Raw genomic sequence first — 22,472 nt, 5'->3', positions numbered from 1 at the left:
CAGCTCACAACAGCCCCTTTATGCCAGATGCGCGACGGTGCCGGTTGACGCAAAAGGCCCGGTATGGAATAAACAAGGCTGAGCCAGCATCGCCCGCCCCCCCATTCACAAGTCAGGGCCCTCCCCTTGCCCCAAAGTCATGAGATTGAATTTGAAAACCAGGAGATTTTGAAAACAGTAATAAGGCAGGGATACTTTTATTTGCCCTCTAGAGTCTGAGAATTGGGGGGGGGGGGTGAGAAGAGTGTCAAATTTTCAAGCTTTGCTCTGCAACCATGAGAGACAGAAACTCATGGGGGGGGGGGAGATTTTAAATGAAAACAGAGATTCAGGTATATTTCACATGATTCCAGGAGCTGGGGATTTAAGGACACACACCAAATACCAAGTGACTTGGGATAAAATCATGGGAGTTGCTAACACTGGTCCACCTCCTGCATTCCATCCATTTCTGAGTCAAAGCTGTTTCCAGCCCTCACTTTCTACTGTGCCCAGTTTCTCCCACGGTGGGACTTTCCCACAGGGTCCAGATCCACAAAGTGTTGGTTTGTGCCTCAGTTTCTCTATCTGTGGAATGTGTGCAGAAGATGCAGTTAGCCTCGGTTCTCTTCTCCTCCCCCCCCCCCCCCCGGAGTGGTTCCCCCATGGCCCATTCCCAAAAGTGTCATGGCCCCATGTTCAAACCTTCCACCATCCTGGATCCAGGACCAGACCCTTGTTCTTCCAAATCCTGGCAAATTCATTTGTCCAAGGTCATTTTCAGGCACTTCTGGGAGCAACCTCAGGAGCCTCTGGTGCCCAGTGTGTCTGCTCGGAAGCCAGACCTCCCAGGAGGTGTGGCGTTCCTCATCCCCCTCTCTACCTGTTCTTGGAAGACCCTGCTCAGCCAAAAACCGAGGACTCTCGCTAGCAGAAGAGAGAGGGTGGGTGCACTTGGCAGGGCGGATTGAGGGGAGTTGGCAGAGATGCATGGGGAGATCCCAGACCCGGGCCACCAACACCTCTTGCAAGGCAGCTCCCCGTGGCTTTGAGTGGGGGCAACTATTTTAAAGACCGTGACAGCTGCTGGCAGCAGCCTGCAAGCAGGGAGCGGGAGCCAGGAGGGGAAGGTGGCAGCTCTCCAAGTGCCTGGGATCCGTCATTCCCACTGCAGCTCTGCCCTCCACCAGGCCTCATGGGAGAGGAGATGCATTCAGCCCCCAATGGGATGTGGCAAGCAGGGCCGCTGATGAAATCCTCTGACATGCAAACCACCACTTCCCCCCCCCCCCTTGCATCCCAAGACGCAGCCGCTCATGACCAGCCCGCCTCTACCAGACCCTGAGAAAGCTCCACCTCAGCGTTTTCTTCCCAACGTGCACCGAGGGCTGCTACATATGAACGTCCCGTCAGGAGCCGGCCAGCAACAAAAAATCCTCCCCTGCACGGCTAAGAACTCTGACCGCAAGGTGGGATTGTCCCTGGGAACTTCAGCGTTAAAAGGCACCCGGTGAATGCTCTCCTGGAAATGCCATTTGAGGGTAGCGGTTGTAGGTTCTTAGCCCCCATGCAGGCCAGCCACCAGAGGGGGACACAGAGCAACACCAGTTTGTAGTTAAGCCTGAACCCCGGTGACACACAGATAGAGAAACTGAGGCACGAAGGAGGCTGGACACCTAAGAGGACACAGTGAGGCAGTGGCTGAACTGAGAACAGGACCCAGTCGTCCTGACTCCCACGCCTCTGTTCTAACCATGCTGGAACCAGGAAGAGAACCCAGGTGTCCCTGGTGCCCAGGCCCCAGTTCTCACAACTAAGATACATCCCCCTCCCAGAGCCAGGAATAGAACCCAGGAGTCCAGATACTGATGTCTTAACCACAACTCCAATCCATCTATCGCCCACCAGGGCCTGCCAATCACGGGACTCAACGCGGCTGGCAGAGCAGTCAGCCACCTGTGCCAAGCGCAAGCACCAATCTGCCCCTCCGAGAGACACGAGCATCCTGCCAGTCTGCCGGGTGCAGCGTTTCCCCCCTGCCTGTTCTCATGGCACCAGCTGGGGCCTCAAAGCTTCCCATCAGCCAGCAGCCAACAAAAACACGGCTGCTCTGGGTTTCGAGATACCAAGGTCTCATTTCATCAGGCCAGCTCTTGCCACATGAGCGGGCAAGGGAAGGGACGTGCCCCCCCCCCCCCCCAACTGAGCTACAGTTCTCTTCTCAGTCTCCTTAGCACTGTAGCAGCTGGGGATTAGCAGGGAGACCTCCTCTCAGTGGCATTTCTCAGGTAGCCCCCCACCCCCACCCCAGCTCATCTGCCACTATCCTAAGCTTCCAGAGCAGAGATGTACCCGGAACCAAAACCCTGGTTCCAAGCATCATCATGAGATGGGCTTAGTGACTCTGTGCCACCTTGGGAGAGGGGCTGCAGCTCGGTGCCTCAGTTTCCCCCACCTGAAAAAGGAGGGGGAATCATTCTTCCTGTCAACCACCCTTTGTCTATTTGGCAAGGACAGCACCAAGCACAATGGGGGCCCGATTCTAGAGCCTGTGGGTGCTACTGTAATAATAAATCAGAAGTCTGATCTTCCTTTACACCAAGGTCCCTTTACACTTCCAGCAGAAGGAACTGGTAAATTACACCACGCTGAGGCCTCTTATCTGCCAGATCGGTGTAAAGGGACCCTGGTATAAAGGGAGATCAGGCCCAAAAGCATGGGGAAGCCTGGAATCTGAATCAAGACCTGAACCCATCTCTAGTTTGGAGACAAACTAGAAGGACAAAGCTTATTATGAAATCACATGTGCTGGCTCCTTTCCTTTCTCCATGCCCCAGTGTTTGCAATGATCCCCTATTTCACTGGCGGATTGCTCGGATCTCATCCTGTGCAACCCCCTAGGCCTGCTGGCAAAGGGGGCCTTGGAAGGCTGGACAATAGCATCGTTTTAAGCTCAACGCTATTTTAACCACCATGCTGGGAGCATCACATGGCTACGGAAAGGAAACCACTTCATTGTGCCTGGCCGAGCTGATAAATTGCCCCACGCGGCAGCAGCTCCGGTGTCACCCCTGGGGTATAAATACAGGCGCGGGGTGGGGGAAGCAACAAGAAAGCGGCGGTGGGTGGGTAGAAAAGGGGGGTACAAAAATCCCCTTCTCAACGGCATCATATAGTTACACTGCTTCCCGGGACGCTACCCTGGGTGGGGGGTGCAATCTCTGGGTTTCTCTTTACAATGCTCTACCGGTTCTTCTTGTTGACTGGGGGGCGAAGCGGGGGGGATTTAAATACACGAAATCACCCCTTGCCATGAATATGGCACATACATGAAATCCCTCCCTGCCCCCAACTCGGAACCAGCACCCGGGCTCCGAGTTCACAGATCCAATGGGAACCCCCACCCCCACCCCGAATCCAGATCCCGGCTGATGGATCTGGCACCGCCCCCCCCCCCCCACACACACACAGAAACACTTGGTAAGTTTTCTTTTTTTAAAACAGCTCAGTCTTTGGGGTTCCCCAGCTCAACCCTTTGCAGGCACCTTCTCCCCAGCCTAAGTGGTTTTGCAGATGCCTGCTTAATAGGAACCAGCCACGGGGGCCCTTCAGATACAGATTACTCCCCCCCCCCCCCTCCAGCCCCAGGGAAGGGAGAGCTCAAACCAGACAGCGGCCGAGCCACAAAGAGCGGAGACAGCCAGAGTCTCTCTCCACACGCCAGTAAAGTTCTCCCCCTGCCCAAGGCTTGGGATTCCCCCGCTCCCCTAATGGCCGAGAGACCCCAGCGAGCGGCTGGCCAGCCCAGGGGCGGGGTGGGGGGGAGGTTTCTCTCCATCACAGCCCCCCACACACCCACCCCCAGCCCTCCAGAGCTGAAGGCAGGGGACAAAATGCCATCTGCGTGCGTGCGTGAAGTGGGTCCTTAGGCGATTCTGGAGAGACTGATCTGAAACCGGGGGGTGGGGGAGAGAGACCATTTCTCCTCCCTCCCCCCCTCGGGCTTTGGGGGAAGGCTTCAAATAAAGGATTCAACTTTCAGAGCGGGCGAAGGAAGACTTAGAAGGGAAACAGCTGCCCCCCTCCCTCCCACCCAGACCCTGCGCCCCAAACAGCTGCCCCCAGCGCCCCCACCCCCACCCCCAAATATTGCCGAGATGCTTTTCCCGCAAAGGGGTGGGGGCACCGACCTTCCACGCGATGTCCTTTGTACGGTCAGTCCTGGTCCTGGCCAGCGATTGGATCCGAGACATAGTCCGGCGCCCCAGGCTCGGGAAAGCCGGGCCCGCGGGGGATTTGCCCGCCGCACCCCGGAGCGGAGCGGAGCGGAGCGTTCACACGGCCGGCGCTAGCGGCAGGGACCCCAGCGAACGCCTCAGCCCGGCTCCGGCGCAGGAAGTCAAAGAGCAGCCGAGCTGGAAGGGCAGCTCGATTATTCAAATCAGTCTCCTCCTCTCTCCGGAGCCCGGCTGGGGCCAGCGCCCACCCATCTCCGAGCAGCCCCGGAGAGGCCGAGCCTCCCACGGGGGGAGGGGTGTGTGGGGCGGGGGGGGGGGCTGCTGGGGACTGGCGGTGGGGCGGGAATCCCCCATCAGGGGTTACCGAAACTGTCTCGCTTGAGTTGATCTTTGTGAGGGCGAGGGAGGAGCCCAGTCCCTGAACTCTGCCCCGGGCAAACAGAATCAGAGCTGGGCTTTAGGGGGCAGCTCCCTCGGGATCTGGGGCCACCAGGGGCGAGCGGAGGGTTGCCAACCCCCTCTGGACTCTCTAGGAATTCAAGATTAATCTTTAAAAGTTTATGTCGTGTGATGAAACCGCCAGGAAGACATCCAACCCAAACTGCACCCCCTGGCTGCGCTTGTTTACTTCTTATTGTTTTTGTTTCTAGCGGGGTCTTCCCTTCTTCAGGGCTTCATTTGTCATGAGAGAGGTGCCCGGGCTCAAGCGATTTTGTTTTAGCTTCATCACTGATGCAGCAAGTCCCCAGAGGTGCTGGAGCCCTGAACGGCCAAGCCTAGGAGTGGGGGGGCTATGAACTGCCAAGCCTAGGAGTGGGGGGGCCTGCCACAAAGCACTGCCAATCATACCATTCCTGGGGTTTAAGCCTTGAAAAGGGGGCTTAAAACAACACACACAACCACACACCCTCCCCAGATCCACCACACACCCCAGCTCTTTAGTTTAGACCCAGACCTGGATTGAAACAGCAGCTTCCAATCTCTGCACCCAATCCAAGCTGCAGCCCCTGGCTCAGAACCACCCACCTGCTTTCGGGAAGTTCAGGTCCAGACCCAGCAGCTGGAGAGTTGCAAACAGAACGGAGCCTAACCGGCATCTGATCGGCTGGCTGCTCCCCCACCCCTGGCAGTCACTTATTTACCAAGTTACATTTTACCAGCCAAGGTGTCCTCAAACAGCGGAAGAGTTGGGCAGAGAGGGCTAGGCCTAAAAGAGCTGCTCAGATGGGGCACACCTGCACAAGCAATCGCAATCTCAGCATTCAGACAGCAGAGTTTGCAAAGCTCTTGGAGACGGATAAGGAGCTAATGGTTCACCTCGGTTTTTGGCCTGAAATGCAGCTTCTTCTGGGGTGGGGCACAACAGCTGGCTGCCACCACCCAACGAGAAGGGGTGGGGGGAATACTCTGTCTAGCAGACAATGTACACACACCAGGAACCTGATCAGGGCAAACGCCTCAAACAGACCACAGGTTTTTCAAATGCAGGCAGAAAAACCTGCCTAAGATCTCTCCTGGACTACCCCAACAAAGCATGGGTGGTTCTAACCGGGTAAGGTGGGGCAGGGAGGGAGAGGAAGGTTCGCAAACTGGGAGCAAAGGGCAGATCAGCAGCTGATGGAATTCAAAGGGAAGCTTGCAATACACACTGCAGGGGGCAGGGATGGAGATTCACTGCTCAACAGGGGCTTCCTGGCTCCCTGCTGGGACAACAGTCACTCAGGACAATAGCCTAGGAAGCTGCGGTAGTGGCTGGTGCTCAGAGGCTGATAAGGGAAGGCGGCCGAAAAGGAGCATACACATTCAGGCTTTATGGGAGGATATGTCCCAGTTGCAGCCATGCGGGTCAGTGCACCAGTGCAATCCCATAGCATGTCAGGACTCCTGGGTCGTCTTCGCAGCGCTGTGTGAATTTAGAGTAAGCTGCTTCCCCAGCTGTGAAATGGGGGTATAAAATATTCACATCACGGTAACTCCTAGGAGCCCCCCATCATGGAGCAGGAAGGGCCCCATGGTGCAAGGCGCTGTACAAACACAGAACTAAAACATGGTCCCTGCCCCAAAGAGCTTCCAATCCACCAAACAAGACCTAACTCACAGGAGGTAGGCGAGGCTAGTTTGCAGGGCACTGTGCCAGTACTAAGCATCAGCATCTTGCATTCTAGCAGCTTGATCAGAAGGGACCAGGTACCTCATTAAGTGGGTGATTTTTATTAGTTTAGCAACAACAGAGATTAAGGCTCATTGTCGTAGGTGTCAAGAGCCGCCCACCAGAAGCTATTTACAATGCACAGCAGGAAGCTTTGTGGGTCCTAGAAAACCCAGGATGTTCCTGATCGCCACCTACTGGCACTTCAGCTATTAACTCACTATGTATGTAACATATCCCTCTGTACACACACCAGACAGTCTGTTCCCTGGGGAAACTGAGGCACAGAGCAGGGAAGTGACTCACCCAAGGTCAAACAGCAGGTCAGCGTCAGAGCCAGGGATAGACTCCAGGCCACCCGTGGCCCAGCTCAGTGCACTATCCCCTAGAAATAAATTAATTCAAGAAGAAAGCAGCCAAAAAGAGAGTGAGACAAAAAGCACCTGTCTCTGGTCACCTGTTCTTAATCGCTATCAGCATTGCAAGGCACAGAGCTGCCGCTCCTTTCTGACTATCAATACAGGCTGCTGCAGGCTACAGGGCAGGGCTCACCTGGATCCCCAGTGGGCTGATGAACAACCTCATTAGCTGCTGGGATGTCCTCACCTGTGTTTCCACGGACAGAGAAAGACTTCTCGGAGTATCTCTGCCCAGGCTGGCCCCCTTCTCTCGACAAACCAGAGACCCCGATTCCGATTCCCATAAAGGAGCCTCCTTTAAAGTGCAGCAGCCTAGGGCCCCTTCGTAAAGTCCAAGCGGCACAAAGAGAGCCCTGCTGGCTGATGTCGGGCAAGTCGCATCCTTGCTCTGTGCCTCAGTTTCCTCATCTGTAAAAAGGGGGATAATGCTTCTGACCCCCTTTGTGAAGCGCTTTGAGGTGTAAGTACGAATAGTACATTAATTATAATCAAGGCCCAGAATCTCTTACAAAAGGAAATCTAAGGTCTCATGGATTCTGGAAAAGAAACAGGTTTCAGAGTAGCAGCCGTGTTAGTCTGTATTCGCAAAAAGAAAAGGAGGACTTGTGGCACCTTAGAGACTAACAAATTTATTTGAGCATAAGCGCTGTAGCTCACGAAAGCTTATGCTCAAGTAAATTTTTTAGTCTCTAAGGTGCCACAAGTCCTCCTTTTCTTTTTGGAAAAGAAACAGGAAGCCACGTAATTGCTTCTGAGAAACAATCTTAAAGTTAGACAATGCCAATGTACAATTGACTCCTCGAGAATTCCTCAAAGATTATTAGAAGTGGAAGGTCAGAGCTGTGTTCTTGGAGAGGTAATTTCCCCTGCATACATTATATTGTTTGAGATTGACTGTATGGGCTGGGTAGACGCATTAACTCTTTGCCTATCAAAAACACTTTTCATCTAAAGCACCAGAACACATTTTATAATCTATACTTTTTAAACTACTCTGTATTGCCACCCTCATTTTTACAGACGTGGTAAACTGAGGCACAGCGACTTGTGCTGGGTCAGCCACAGAGCGAGGTAAGGACCCCAGGAATTCTAGAACCCCTGTGCTGCCAACTGTCATGATTTTTTGGTGAGTCTCATGGGATATTAGGAGTTTTTTTGTTTAAAAAAAGTGTACCCCATCTTCTGGAGTCATGTCATTACAATAGAGCCTCAGCATTATGAACACCAGAGTTACAAACTGACCAGTCAACCACACACATCCTTTGGAACCAGAAATACGCAATCAGACAGCAGCAGAAACAAAAAAAAAAACAAAAAGAAAGAAAGAAAAAGCAGCAAATCCAGTACTGTTAAATGTAAACTACTAAAAAATAAAGGGAAAGCAGCGTGTTTCTTCTGCATAGTGAAGTTTCAAAGCTGTATTAAGTCAATGTTCAGTTATAAACTTTTGAAAGAACCACCATAACGTTTTGTTCCGAGTTACAAACAACCTCCATTCCTGAGGTGTTCGTAACTCTGAGGTTCTACCGTATGTGAGAATTTCCACTGTCATTTAAAAAACAAGTACCTTTGTTTACCTGATTTAAAAGAAACAAAAGGAAGTATTTTTTCACACAATGCACAGTCAACCTGTGGAACTCCTTGCCAGAGGATGTTGTGAAGGCCAAGACTATAACAGGGTTCAAAAAAGAACTAGATGCATTCATGGAGGATAGGTCCATCAATGGCTATTAGCCAGGGTGGACAGGGATGGTGTCCCTAGCCTCTGTTTGCCAGAAGCTGGAAATGGGCGACAGGGGATGGATCACTTGATGATTACTTGTTCTGTTCATTCCCTCTGGGGCACCTGGCATTGGCCACTGTTGTAAGACAGAAGACTGGGCGAGATGGACTTTGGCCATTCTTATGTACCTAGCTAGGGATTGTACAGCACTTTTCATCAGTAGATCTCAAAGTGCTTTACAAAGGAAGTCCATAGTATCCTAATTTCTCGCCTTCACGGCTGCAAAAAAAAGCTTGAAAACCAGAAGGAAAATAAACAGGACCCCAATGTTTCTTCATTTTCTTGTTGATTTTTAAGCCAGGCTTATTATTTCTGAGCAGGCCAACATGATTTTTGATTGCTTGAGGTTCGCAACCTTGGAACCCAGCATTCAAGCAGTAACAACCTCTCACAGAATGCATGGTCTCTGCAGAGCTTACACACCGCGGTTTCTTTTACCTGTGAGATGTCTGGAATTTGTTTTTACAAGGAAACAGTCAAAACTTGTTATTTTCCCTTAACTGACACCTCTACAAATGAACAGTCCCTGGCTTTGGGAATCAGATTCTTAGAAAAATATAAAATGATGAATTATGCCCTGTTTTCCACCATTTGTCCATCATGCTTTTTCCTAAGCCCTTTTTGCACTGATCTGTGCCGTATTTATTTTAAAACAGAGTAAACCACTATTGTACGCTCCCTTCCCTGGAAAGATGTGTTAGAGACACGTATCAACACCCCCTAGGTGACCAAAATCCTCCCCGTCTGCCTCTCAACATCACAACAAAGAGTAAATATTCTGCAAGACCCGGGTGGTCCTGCTGCAGAGCGTTTACATCTTGTGATCCTACAAAGGCAAGATAAAAGCCGATTGTAAGCAACAGCAGCAAGGAAGATTTAAGAGGGGTGACTTTTGGAGTTTATTTAACCGCACAGACTAGCAGCCCTAAAAACTACCTCCTTTATCAAATGACTCAGCCTGCCAGCTTGGCCAAGCCATGGGAACAGTTACCCCAACGCAACGGGAGGAATTGGTCCCCAAACGATATCACCTTAAGAAGTAGCTAGATCTATGCATGAGCACTGTTCCTTCCAAAGAATTTGGCCAGCCCTGCTTCGGAACAAGAGCTGAACTTTCCAGTCCCAGAGGGATTTGGCATTCCTCTTGCAAAATAAGCAATAGTGTAACCACCACCAGAATTGCAGAGATGCTCAGTGGGCCTTCCAGAGTATGCTATAATTATACTTGGATCATGAACAGAGAGGAGGCACACGCACCCTGCTACAGCCTGCCAGACACGCAGACCTCTGTTTTGGAAGAAAAGAACAGATCATATTGATCAAGAGTGGAGAGAGAGAGCAGCGTGGAGAGAGGTGGGGGAGGTGGCGAGTCCCACCCGGTGTTCAGCGTCAAACATTCCCCAAGTCATTTTCTCCTCCAGCAGCCCAGTCACCGCCATCTTTGTTATTAGCAGGACTCCCCCACCCAGCCCCAAATCAGTTTGCCAACAGAATACTGGGGCAAGGGCCTTGGAAGAGGATTTTCCAGCTGTGCCATGATATTCCTGTGAGCAAAGTACCGGAATTGGGATAGGCTGCTAAGATCCTGCTTTATCCTGATGCAGGGTTGGAGCGTGGCATGTTAGACAGGCTCCTGGCCTAGACAGCTTATTAGATGTGGTGTTCCAAGAGACATCCCAACAAGGGCAAAAGCAGGTGCTTTGTATGTTTATATCTAGGGCCCTACCAAATTCACAGTCATGAAAAAATGCACCATGGACCGTGAAATCTGGACTCCCCTTTGAAATCTGGTCTTTTGTGTACTTTTACCCTATACTATACAGATTTCACAGGGGAAACCAGTGTTTCTCAAACTGGGGGTCCCGACCCAAAAGGGGATCACGGAGGCGTCGCCAGGTTATTGTAGGGGGGGGACATGGTATTGCCAACCTTACTTCTGGCCTGCCAACAGAGTTGGGTGGTGGGAGAGCGGCAGCTGCTGGTGAGGCGCCCAGCTCTGAAGGCAGCGCCCCCAAGCAGCAGCGCAGAAGGAAGAGTAGCAATGCCATACCATGCTGCCCTTACTTCTGCACTGATGCCTTCTAGGGTGACCAGATGTCCTGATTTTATAGGGACAGTCACGATATTTGGGGCTTTTCCTTATATAGGTGCCTATTACCCCGCACCCCCGTCCTGATTTTTCACACTTGCTGTCTGGTCACCCTGTTGCCTTCAGAGCTGGACGGCCGGAGAGTGGCAGTTGCCGGCTGAGGGCTCAGCTCTGAAAGTAACAGCCCAGAAATAAGGGTGACAATACCATACTGGGCCATCCTTACAGCTGCAGTGCGGCTGGTGGCGGCTCTGCCTTCAGAGCTGGGCTCCCGGCCTGCAGCCGCCGCTCTCCGGCCGCCCAGCTCTGACGACAGCACCGTCATCAGCAGCAGCGCAGAAGTGAGGGTGGCAATGCCATGAGGCCACTACAATAACCTACAATAACCACCCACCCTTTTGGGTCAGGACCTCTACGGTTCTAACACCGTGAAATTTCAGATTTAAATATCTCCAATCAGGACATTGATGATTTTTAAAATCCAATAACTGAAATTGACCAAAATGGACCCATGACTTTGGTAGGGCTCTATTTATATCCCAAATTGGTATGGACAAATTAAAGCCCACTGCAGGAGTTTGTTTCACTTCCCAACATCCATGTCCAGCTCCGAGGAACTGACATAATGGGTCAGACCTCTGGTTTATCAAGTCCGGTGTCTCTGACAGTGGCCAGTGTGTAATATTTCACAGGAAGACAAAAAAAACCACCACACCATGCTCCAGCTGAATCACCTAGAATCACCTAGAATGCACTTCACTTGTTCAGCAAGACGGCACTTGAAAATTAAATGGATACTGTGACAGGGTCGGGCCAGATGGTTACAGGAGAGTAATAGAAGGCAGATATATTAGCCCCAGGTTAAGTAGGTCCCTTTCCCCTGGGTAAGGTAACAGGGAAGGTTCCAGACCAATCAGGAACCTTCTGGAGACAATTAAGACAGACAGGCTGATTAAAACACCTGCAGCCAATCAAGAAGCTGCTAGAATCAATTAAGGCAGGCTAATCAGGGCACCTGGGTTTAAAAAGGAGCTCACTTCAGTTTGTGGTGTGCATGTGAGGAGCTGGGAGCAAGAGGTGCTAGGAGCTGAGAGTGAGAACGCGGACTGTTGGAGGACTGAGGAGTACAATCATTATGAGACACCAGGAGGAAGGTCCTATGGTGAGGATAAAGAAGGTGTTGGGAGAAGGCCATGGGGAAGTAGCCCAGGGAGTTGTAGCTGTCACACAGCTGTTCCAGGAGGCACTCTAGACAGCTGCATTCCACAGGGCCCTGGGCTGGAACCCAGAGTAGAGGGCAGGCCTGGGTTCCCCCCAAATCCTCCCAACTCCTGATCAGACACAGGAGGAGTTGACCTGGACTTTGGGTTCACAAAAATGGCCAAACTGAGGGCTGCCGTGAAGCTCCAAGGCGAGCAAATCTGCCAATAAGCGCAAGACCCTCCAAGGTAGAGGGGGAACTTTGTCACAATATGCATAATGTAGCTCCAGACAGTGCTGGACAGCCTGTACCACACTGGCTGTGATTTCTTCCTGGAGCGCTAGGAGAAAACAGAGTTAATAAGACAAGGGCACCTCTAAAGATACTACTGATTATATAAAAACTAACAATATGTTCCACATTTCAAGAACGATTTTTAACCGGTTTACCCAGAGGTTCTTCATGAAAAGGAAAAAAAGAAAACAAGATTATTTCTCAATCCACCATTCTGAGGGGGAGAAATTTGGGGGAAAAAAAAAACCCAACAGTTTACGGAGGACCCATAGAAATGTCTTGTGTTGTAGAGGTAGCAACGCTAAAACAAACTTTTCTCAGGACTAGGGAGAGAGCCCTGGTTATGCTGGGAGCTGAAGAGGAGCCATGTTTACGTGTTGCCAGCTTTGCATCATTTTACCACGAGTTTCGTGACATTAGGTGTCTTTTCTTAAAGCCCCAGGTCCTGGAGTCAAGAGAGAAACTGGGCTTTCGTTTAAAACATAAATAAATGTCTCGAGAAAAGCTTGAAAATGTGACCCTAAAGACAAAAAAAAAATCTCTTGTATTTAACATCACAATTAAAAAAAAAAATCGCATGATTTTGAGGTGCCCAACTCGGGATTTTTTGAATGCTGGGGGTCAGCACCGCGGGACAGAAGGATGGGGAGTTTGTCAGCGACCCAAGGAAGCCTAGACTATACATGACTGATATCAAAGCGCATCGCGTGCCGTTCGGGAGAGCCTCACAATACAAGCTAGCAAGCGTACATCAGGCTTACCTCCCCGATAAAATGAACTCCGAGAGCGTGGCCCCAGGGGAGTCGTGCTAGGCAACGTGACTCTGCAGTCCGCATATACTGAAAACATCGTGTTTAGCATCACGTCAGCTGGTTGTGGGTACCCTGATCAAAACAGGATGACCCGCAATCAACTGTCGAGGTGAGACATTGCTTGTCTCTGCTGTTAGTGTAGCTAGAGTCATGTTAAGCTAACCCAGCTCTTCACAGTCATGTTCTAAAACAACCTCATTTCTAGAGAAGACAGGGCTCAACGGAGGATACCATCCTCGCCCTAGATTGCAAACCGAGTCAATGGCACCGCTGAGAATAGAACCCAGGAGTCCCAACTCCCAGACGCCCCCTTGCTCTAACCCTGAGGAAACACTACCTCCAGTTTGGCAGCCCACAGGGGAAATCTGCAGCAGTTCAGCCGAAGGCTGGTTACATTCAAGGCTGGCTAGCACTAGTTAATACGGCTTCTGATTAATTGCCTGCTCAGTAGATTCTGCATAAGCAGGAAGCTAAAAGATCATTATAAAGCATGACAAAAGCCAGAGGCAGAAGTTTTTCTAAGAGCGGTTACTCATTGCTTGCAAGCTAAAGGAGGGGAAGAATAAGGGAGCGGTTTAGGAATCAGCAAAGCGGTTCTCTGCCATGTACAGAGAACCAGAGCTGAGCTTTTGGGGTGGGGAGGACAAAGGCACTGGATTTGTTCCAGTTTTGCATCATTCATGTGTAAAATCTGCAGAGCTGGTTTGTAGCAAAGTGACTATTAAGACGAGGCTGATACTTCACATTAATAACTATGGGAGGGCTGTTAACTTCTCTTTAAGGAACAGCGAAAGACAACAACTCTTTGCCCAGTTTGCCGCAAAGGGCAAGAATTTGGGCAACTGCTCTAGAAAATCTCACTTGTTTACCTAAAGATCTCAGAGCACTTTGCACATGGGGGGGCGGTTTTCTTTTTAAAGGTTAGAAATCAGCACACAGAAACATAAGTTCTATCAAAGAGAGTGCAGCCTAGCAATTACAGCTGAGGATGGATGGGGAACCAGGACTCCTCGATTCTCTTCCCAGTTCTGGGATGGCAGGGTAAATGACTGGGCATTGGGGCTTCTAAATTCTATTTCGGACACTGCAACCAATTTATCACATGACATTAGATAATCACTTCATTCTGCCTCAGTTTCCCCATTCTTTAAGAGTGGAATAACACGTTACCTACCTAACAAGGGCTGTCATGAAGATTAACTAAAATTTATGAAAAAAGAAAAGGAGGATTTGTGGCACCTTAGAGACTAACAAATTTATTTGAGCATAAGCTTTCGTGAGCTACAGCTCACTTCATCGGATGCATTCAGTGGAAGATACAGTGGGGAGATTTATATACATAGGGAGCATGAAACAATGGGTGTTTCCATACACACTGTAACGAGAGTGATCACTTAAGGTGAGCTATTACCAGCAGGAGAGTGGGGGAAAAAACCTTTTGTAGTGATGATCAAGGTGGGTCATTTCCAGCAGTTGACAAGAACATCTGAGGAAATGAGGGGTGGGGTTCAGGGAATAAACATGGGGAAATAGTTTTACTTTGTGTAATGACCCATCCAAAAGAAACTACACCATTTGCTCAAGAAACTCCCTGAAAAAGCACAAGAACAAATCCGCACAGACACACCCCTGGAATCCCAATCTGGGATATTCTATCTGCTACCCAAGATCCATAAACCTGGAAATCCTGGACGCCCCATTATCTCAGGCATTGGCACCTTGACAGCAGGATTGTCTGGCTATGTAGACTCCCTCCTCGGGCCCAATGCTACCAGCATGCCCAGCTATCTTCGAGACACCACTGACTTCCAGAGGAAACTACAATCCATCGGTGATCTTCCTGATAACACCATCCTGGCCACTATGGATGTAGAAGCCCTCTACACCAACATTCCACACAAAGATGGACTACAAGCTGTCAGGAACCGTATCCCCGATAATGTCACGGCAAACCTGGTGGCTGAACTTTGTGACTTTGTCCTTACCCATAACTATTTCACATTTGGGGACAATATAGACACCTTCAGATCAGCGGCACTGCTATGGGTACCCGCATGGCCCCACAATATGCCAACATTTTTATGGCTGACTTAGAACAACACTTCCTCAGCTCTTGTCCACTAATGTCCCTACTCTACTTGCGCTACATTGATGACATCTTCATCGTCTGGACCCATGGAGAAGCAGCCCTTGAGGAATTCCACCATGATTTCAACAATTTCCATCCCACCATCAACCTCAGCCTGGACCAGTCCACACAAGAGATCCAGTTCCTGGACACTATGGTGCTAATAAGCGATGGTCGCATAAACACCACCCTATACCGGAAACCGACTGACCGCTATTCCTACCTCAATGCCTCCAGCTTTCATCGAGACCACACCACACGATCCATTGTCTACAGCCAAGCTCTACGATACAATCGCATTTGCTCAAACCCCTCAGACAAACACCTACAAGATCTCTATCAAGCATTCTTACAACTACAATACCCACCTGCTGAAGTGAAGAAACAGATTGACAGAGACAGAAGAGTTCCCAGAAGTCACCTACTACAAGACAGGCCCAACAAAGAAAATAACAGAACGCCACTAGCCATCACCTTCTAACCAACTAAAACCTCTCCAACGCATCATCAAGGATCTACAACCTATCCTGAAGGACGACCCGTCACTCTCACAGATCTTGGGAGACAGGCCAGTCCTTGCTTACAGACAGCCCCCAAACCTGAAGCAAATACTCACCAGCAACCACACACCACAGAACAAAACCCAGGAACCTATCCTTGCAACAAAGCCCGTTGCCAACTGTGTCCACATATCTAATCAGGGGACACCATCACAGGGCCTAATCACATCAGCCACACTATCAGAGGCTCGTTCACCTGCACATCTACCAATGTGATCTATGCCATCATGTGCCAGCAATGCCCCTCTGCCATGTACATTAGTCAAACTGGACAGTCTCTACGTAAAAGAATAAATGGACACATATCAGATGTCAAGAATTATAACGTTCAAAAACCAGTCAGAGAACACTTCAATCTCTTTGATCACTCGATTACAGACCTAACAGTTGCAATTCTTCAACAAAAAAACTTCAAAAACAGACTCCAACTAGAGACTGCTGAATTGGAATTAATTTGCAAACTGGATACAATTAACTTAGGCTTGAGTAGAGGCTGGGAGTGGATGGGTCATTACACAAAGTAAAACTATTTCCCCATGTTTATTCCCTCCCCTCCCTCACAGTTCCTCAGACGTTCTTGTCAACTACTGGAAATGGCCCACCTTGATTATCACTACAAAAGTGTGTTTCCCCCCCTCCCCCCGCTCTCCTGCTGGTAATAGCTCACCTTAAGTGATCACTCTCGTTACAGTGTGTATGGTCACACCCATTGTTTCATGCTCTCTATGTATATAAATCTCCCCACTGTATTTTCCACTGAATGCATCAGATGAAGTGAGCTGTAGCTCATGAAAGCTCACGCTCAAATAAATTTGTTAGTCTCTAAGGTGCCACAAGTCCTCCTTTTCTTTTTGCGAATACAGACTAACACGGCTGTTACTCTGAAACCTAAAATTTATGAGGTGCTTTGATATCCATACAATACTATGTGGCACCTTTTATCCAATGATTACAAAGGTGAGAAAGTTTTAACACACTCCATTTCACATGTGGGGAAACTGAGGCATGGAGCGGTGAAATAATTTGACATCTTTCACACAGCGTGCCAGCCACAGAGCCAGAAATAGAACTCAGGGGTCCTGATGGCAAATCTCAGGCTCTAACCATGAGAAAAATGCTCCTTTTGAAAGGCAAATAAATACCAAGAGTTATTAGTACAATGTCGCTGAAGATGGACATTCAGAAATTAAAGAGAGACACGGTAGGTGAGGTAATGTCTTTTATTGGACCAGCTTCTGTAGGCAGAAGGGACAAGCTTTCTAGCTTCACAGAGCTCTTCTCATTTAGAAATTAGGTTGCTGGTGTTTTCTTTAAACCTACTTCAACAGCAGTTTTACTTTTAAACCTGCAATATAATCTGAAATACAAGGGAGTGGGGTTGCTTTGTTTGCAGGAGGAGTGGGGAGAATCCAGATTAACAGACCAAGATGAAAGAGTTTTGGGGAAAAGATCAAAGGTGCAGAGAAGGGTCAGTTGAGGATTTCAGAGGGATTAGACTCTGGCCTTCATCCAAATGAGCATTAAGTAATCAAAGGCAGGTGCCTCAACTCATTACAGCAAATCTTAGGGAAGACATGAGCAGAGGTAACCACCACCTAAGGATCAGACCCCAACAGAAATCCAGGCTAAGTACTTGCCTATGCACTCAGTAGTTAATTGGATACCCAGGGCCAGATGGTGCTGATTTGCACCACTGTAAATCCAGAATAATTAACACCAGTGTAACAGGACATAGCTCTGCCCATGTGACCAACCAACAGTGAGAGGGGCAGCGTCTGAGAAACACAGTCCCAGCGGATTTGTACATTTGAAGTCAAGCCCTATGTTACATGCAAAGAAAGAAAAACAGGTACATGTTAAGAGATTCAGAGCCTGATCCAAAAAGCCCATTAGAATCCCCCGTTGCCCACACTTATGAGTTTAATCACAAGCCATGTGATAGAATTAATCTTTCTTCTTAAAGCCCCAGCTGCTGGAGTCATGTGATTCTATGAGAATCTCAACTCTGATTTAAAAAAAAATAGTAAGTTTCTAGTCCTCATGGCTTCTTGAGGAAAAGACAAAAGAAACTCCCCCACATCTTAAGCCAGAAGACAAATGAAAAGAATGTGGAACCGCCCGTCTTCGTACCACTGTCTCTGCTCCCCCTCTTCCATCTCACCTAGCGCCAGCTTCTTTTCCAGCCCCCTTCCCAAAACCAGGCCACCGGTGGCGCGAGCACCTTATCCTCTGCAGCTCCAAGCATTCAAGCAGCCCCAGCAACTTGGCGCACATGCTTGTTTCACAGGATTGGGGCCATGAATTGCGGCTTGCTTCATAAGTCTAAAGGCCAGAAGGGATCAGCTAGTTGGAGATCCTGCAGGAATTGCCGGGCAAATCTCTGGGGCATGGGCTATGCGGAAGGTGAGAGACAGGGTGATCACAATGGTCCCTTCTGACTTTAAAAAAAATTTAAAAAATCTAACACCGGCCAGCAGATTTCACTCAGCCCCGTGAGTTCAGCAGGCAGAGAATAGAAGCCAGGTCTCCTGAATCCCAGGGCAGCATCAGATCCACTAAAACCAACCCCCACTCCCCAATGCTAACACGCAGTAACTCCTGCTCTAACAAGTGACATTCATCGCCTGCAGTCAGCATCAAGAAAAACCGTGGCTTGCCTCTAAATCTACAAAATTGAATTTTGCATGGGAGCTTTTTCTTTCTCCCCGCTACCCAATAAAGCAATCACCATGCATGTGGAAGCGGGGGAGAGATCGGGGCAGAGAAATTGGACAGGTTAGACCGTAAGCCAATAAAGTGCTTTTAAAATACAATTTAAAAAAGGCACGGTAACATTCAACACTACCCAGTGTCTAAGAGTGAACCCAAGGCAAGGCCATGTGCGCATAAAGGGAAAAGCCAGCAGTACACAGCTTAATGAGTAACTGCTAAAACATCCCACCACTGATAAAGATGCTCTGTACCAAGCCAGGAACTATATAGTGCTACTGAGTGGAGTGTATATACAGATAAAGCCCCCTAGGGCAGGACTCTTTATACAAACAAAACTCCAACACAAAATAAATTCATTCTGTCCCACAAGACAGGCTGGAAAATGCAACGGGCTGGACGCAGAAGAAAAACATTAGTGTTTAGACAAGAGCAGCAATGTTCTCACTCAGGCCTCTGTTCAGAACGGGGGGGGGGGGCGGGATGCTGACGACTTTCCCAGCAAGAGAGCTAATAAAAGATTTACCTTCCCCTCCGCCCCGCCCCGGTGAGGCCACGCAAATAGGAGTTTCCCCTAGCGAGTTAACAGAGAAGGATTATTTCCCAAAGCACACAGGAGCAGCTGGAGTAAAGCCTGAAGTTTAAAGGGGCTGCATGGCCCAGTGGGAGACCCCGGCTCCCATTCCTGGCCGTCTCACCTTGGATAAGTCCCTCTCAAGGTCTACTTCCCCTCCCACCCTGGCGCAGTGGGGAGAACACTGGGCTGGCACCTAGAAAAGCTGGATTCTATTCCTGGATCTGCCACTGACTGTGTGAGAGACCTTGGGCAAGTCATGGCCCCACTCTGTGCCTCAGTTTCTACATCTATAAAACAGGGAATTAATAAAGACTCCTTTTTCCTACCCTTTGTCTTGTCCCTATGCAGGGTGGAAACTCTTGGGGAAGGATCTGTCTCTCTACTCATGTCTGGGCAGCACCCAACTTAATGGTGACCTGGTCTCGGGGGAACTCTAACTGCTACAGTAATTCAGACAGATAACACCTCCCCAGCCATAGATCTCCAATAGGTTTACAGAGGAAGGCAGTATCATTAGGCCCACTTTACAGATGGAGAAACTAGGTGACATTACTTGCCGAAGGTCACCCAGCAGGCCAGTGGCAGAGCTAGGAATAGGACCCAGGTGTTCTTAGTCCCAGCCTGTGCACTATCCACTACACCACGCTGGCCTATTAAGAAAGAAAGGGATTCGGAAGGAAACTTTTAAAAGCAAAAGGGCTATTTATCCTCCTGTCCTGTGCAGTAGGACAGATTTACTCTCCCCTATTGATTTAAGGGAACAGCAAGACCCCACCATAAGGTGTGACACACACACTCACAAACATATTTTTCTTTCCTCGCTTTGCTTCCACCCACCCAGCCCGTTCACAGTGAGCCCCACCCTACCCTCCCTTGCCAGAGCGTAGTCAACCCAGCTTCTGGGGCTGTGCAAGGGGGTCCAGTGAAAGCACTAGCCTGTGTAATTTAACAGGCGTCAGCATAGCCTAGTGGTTAGAGCAGAGGACTAGGAATCAGAGTTTACTGCTGACTTTGGCCAACTGAATTCCCCTCTCTCCAGCTGCTCCTTCTTTGGGCTGGGCTTCCCCCATCTCTTCTATAACCAAGTCTCTAGACATGCAGCATGTCAAGTAGTTAGATTAGGAGGAGAGAGGCTGGGACTCAGGACTCCTGGGTCCCACTCCCAGCTCAGTCACCCCCTCACTCTGGGATCTTAGGTGTGCCACCACACCTCTCCCTGCCTCAGTTTGCCTTGCTTTGGAATGGGGATAAGATACTTCACCGCAAACAATACTTGGGGGACCTTGGGGTAAAGGAGCAGAGGTCTGAAATACAAGCTGCTGGAGTTGGGCACCCATGGAGACCTGGGAAGGAATAACTGGGTTTGAATGAGACATTCAGTCACCGTCACCAGAAACAGCATCTTCCAGCTCAGAACCTGCTGAACCAGAAAAGCAGCCCCAGAGGAACAAGGACACCTGCACGCTAGGCGCCCTGCATCCAAGCCAACAGGACTCAGGAGATCGAGTTTCCTCTTCTTTTCACCATGGGAACCACCGCTGCTCCCCACTCCTCCGCCCCCATCCATCCCAGTGGCTGACGCCATTGCTTAATGAGATCCCAGCAACAGAACGTCCGTTCCCTGTATGCTGAGATTTAATACACGCTGGTACCGCCCAGAAATGGAAAGAGTCCAGTCCTTCCTTTAGACAGTGTTTGGGTCACCCAGCCGGCTGAGTTAGACCCCGATCCTGCAGACACATGAATAACTTCCCACAGGATAGTGGGTCCCATTAAATTATCGACACACAAATACCTGCAAGATCAGAACCCTTAGACCTTGGCTATATGCCACAGTTGCATTGTCTTAGCTAAACTGATTTAAACAGGTGCAAATCCCCTTAGGTGGACACTTAAATCTGATTGCATTTGGCTTAATTTGGTGTATCTTGGTTCACTAAATTAAGATACCTCAATTTAAATCCCAGTTACATAGTGCTAACTAAGAAGAATATTTAAATATTAAGATATAATTTAAAAATTGAGATGAACTGTGCATAGATGTGGCCTATGTCCCTTTTGTGGCCTCGTATATTTCTAAAAAAACAAACAAACAATAAATCAGTAGATATCAAAGTGCTTTACATCAGAGGTCAGTATCATTATCCCCATTTTACAGATAGGGAAACTGAGGCAAAGCAAGTGAGCTGTCCAAGGTCACCAAGCAGGCCGATCGCACAGCCAGCAATACAACCCAGTCTCCTGACTGCTGGGAAAGAAATAAGAGGTGGAAAGGGCTCCAGAGGAGAAGGCTCTTGCACTGACCTGAAGGAGATTACGTGTGGGAGCAGAGAGAGATGACGCAAATAGAAAGGAACAAGGCCCATGGAGAGGTGTGTAAAGAAAGGGCTCTAAAATAAGCTACTTATTAAAGCATATGAAAGAAATAAGCAAGCAGCCACCTTAGCTTTACCTGGGATGAGAGCATCCTGAATCTTTACCAGGTACCCACACAGAGAGTACATCTCTAAGGCCAAGCCCCAAGTGCTCATGGGGCTGGGAGCTACCATCTCTCTCAATTAATTAACCACTTCATCTTTAGACAGCCCACTGCTTTGTTAGCAGCAGCTGCCACCGAATGAGCCCTTTGGGGGGTGGCGAGGGAGTGCTGGCTCGCTGCCAAGGGCATTTTAATGATATCCACTAGCCAAGAAACAAAGCCAACCCCTCTCTCGCACCAGGATTGCGACACGCAGCTGGTGTGCCAAGCGTGGGCACTCTACCATCGGAGCTGAAACGGGAAAACACCATCCCTGCCAGGAACGCCGCTACCTGCTTTGCAGCCAGCTGTAGGGCAGAGGATCATCCCACGTTTACACCTTCCTCTGGAGTAGATGGTGTCAAGATACTGGGTTAGACCCACTTTGCTGCAAAGTGCAAGAATTTGGGCAACCACTCTAGAAAATCTAGCATCCTCTATGAATGTGTCCCCGCTGCAGAGTTAGCTCAGCTGTTGGCCCTAATCCCTCTCCAGCCAAACCCTCTGACCTGAGTTTAGCGCTGCGTCCAATCCTGGGCTAGGTGGGGCGGGGGTTTGAGACCTTCGCTCTGTAATGTGGACCCAGGCTAAACCCCACGGGTGCCGCTACTCCTCCAATGCCTTCCCACAGCTTCCCTCTGCACCCATGACAGGTGAGTCCTCCCCCATTTCCCAGGGAACGGCTCACACAGCAGCTCCGCTCACTGCAGCCCAAAGAACCAGGGGATGGGCCCCCAGAAGTCCCAGCGACACACAGCAGCGGTGAGGATGCAGCGACTCGGACAGGGCTCTGCAGCGTGGCTGCTCACACCCAGGCGAACTCCGTAGTGAAGACGCTCCCGAGCTGCAATGAGCCTTGGGGGTTTCAATTCCACCTCCCACTCTCACCAGCCCACTTTGCGCTAATGAGCCAAGAACTGCCCCCGGACCAGGGAGGCGGAACTGCTGCTGTTCCTTGCAGGAGTGCGTGTAGGACAGAGATTTGCTCTGTGGGATCTGTATTCCCTTTTCCCCGG

General features: G+C 49.7%; 1 protein-coding gene across 4 annotated transcripts in view; it reads right to left on the bottom strand.

Moving 5' to 3' along the window:
- Positions 1-22,472, bottom strand: part of ARHGEF2 (Rho/Rac guanine nucleotide exchange factor 2) — a 130,337-nt gene that overhangs the window by 53,906 nt on the left and 53,959 nt on the right. The window contains exon 1 of one of the 4 annotated variants that reach the window (XM_073322502.1): positions 5,244-5,294. The exons of 2 other annotated variants lie outside the window; for them this stretch is intronic. Coding sequence is in view for 1 of the 2 variants with exons in the window: in XM_073322501.1 (XP_073178602.1) it covers positions 4,170-4,232 (63 nt within the window). In the remaining variant the exon portion in view is untranslated. Of the gene's footprint in view, positions 1-4,169; positions 4,494-5,243; positions 5,295-22,472 lie in introns of those variants that run through there. One more of the 4 variants, XM_073322501.1, reaches the window with a different exon arrangement.

Source organism: Lepidochelys kempii, chromosome 24, assembly GCF_965140265.1.
Source record: "Lepidochelys kempii isolate rLepKem1 chromosome 24, rLepKem1.hap2, whole genome shotgun sequence".
NCBI classification, from domain to species: domain Eukaryota; kingdom Metazoa; phylum Chordata; order Testudines; family Cheloniidae; genus Lepidochelys; species Lepidochelys kempii.
The sequence above is the reverse complement of the archived record's forward strand: the minus strand, read 5'-3'. Positions and strand labels throughout refer to the sequence as shown.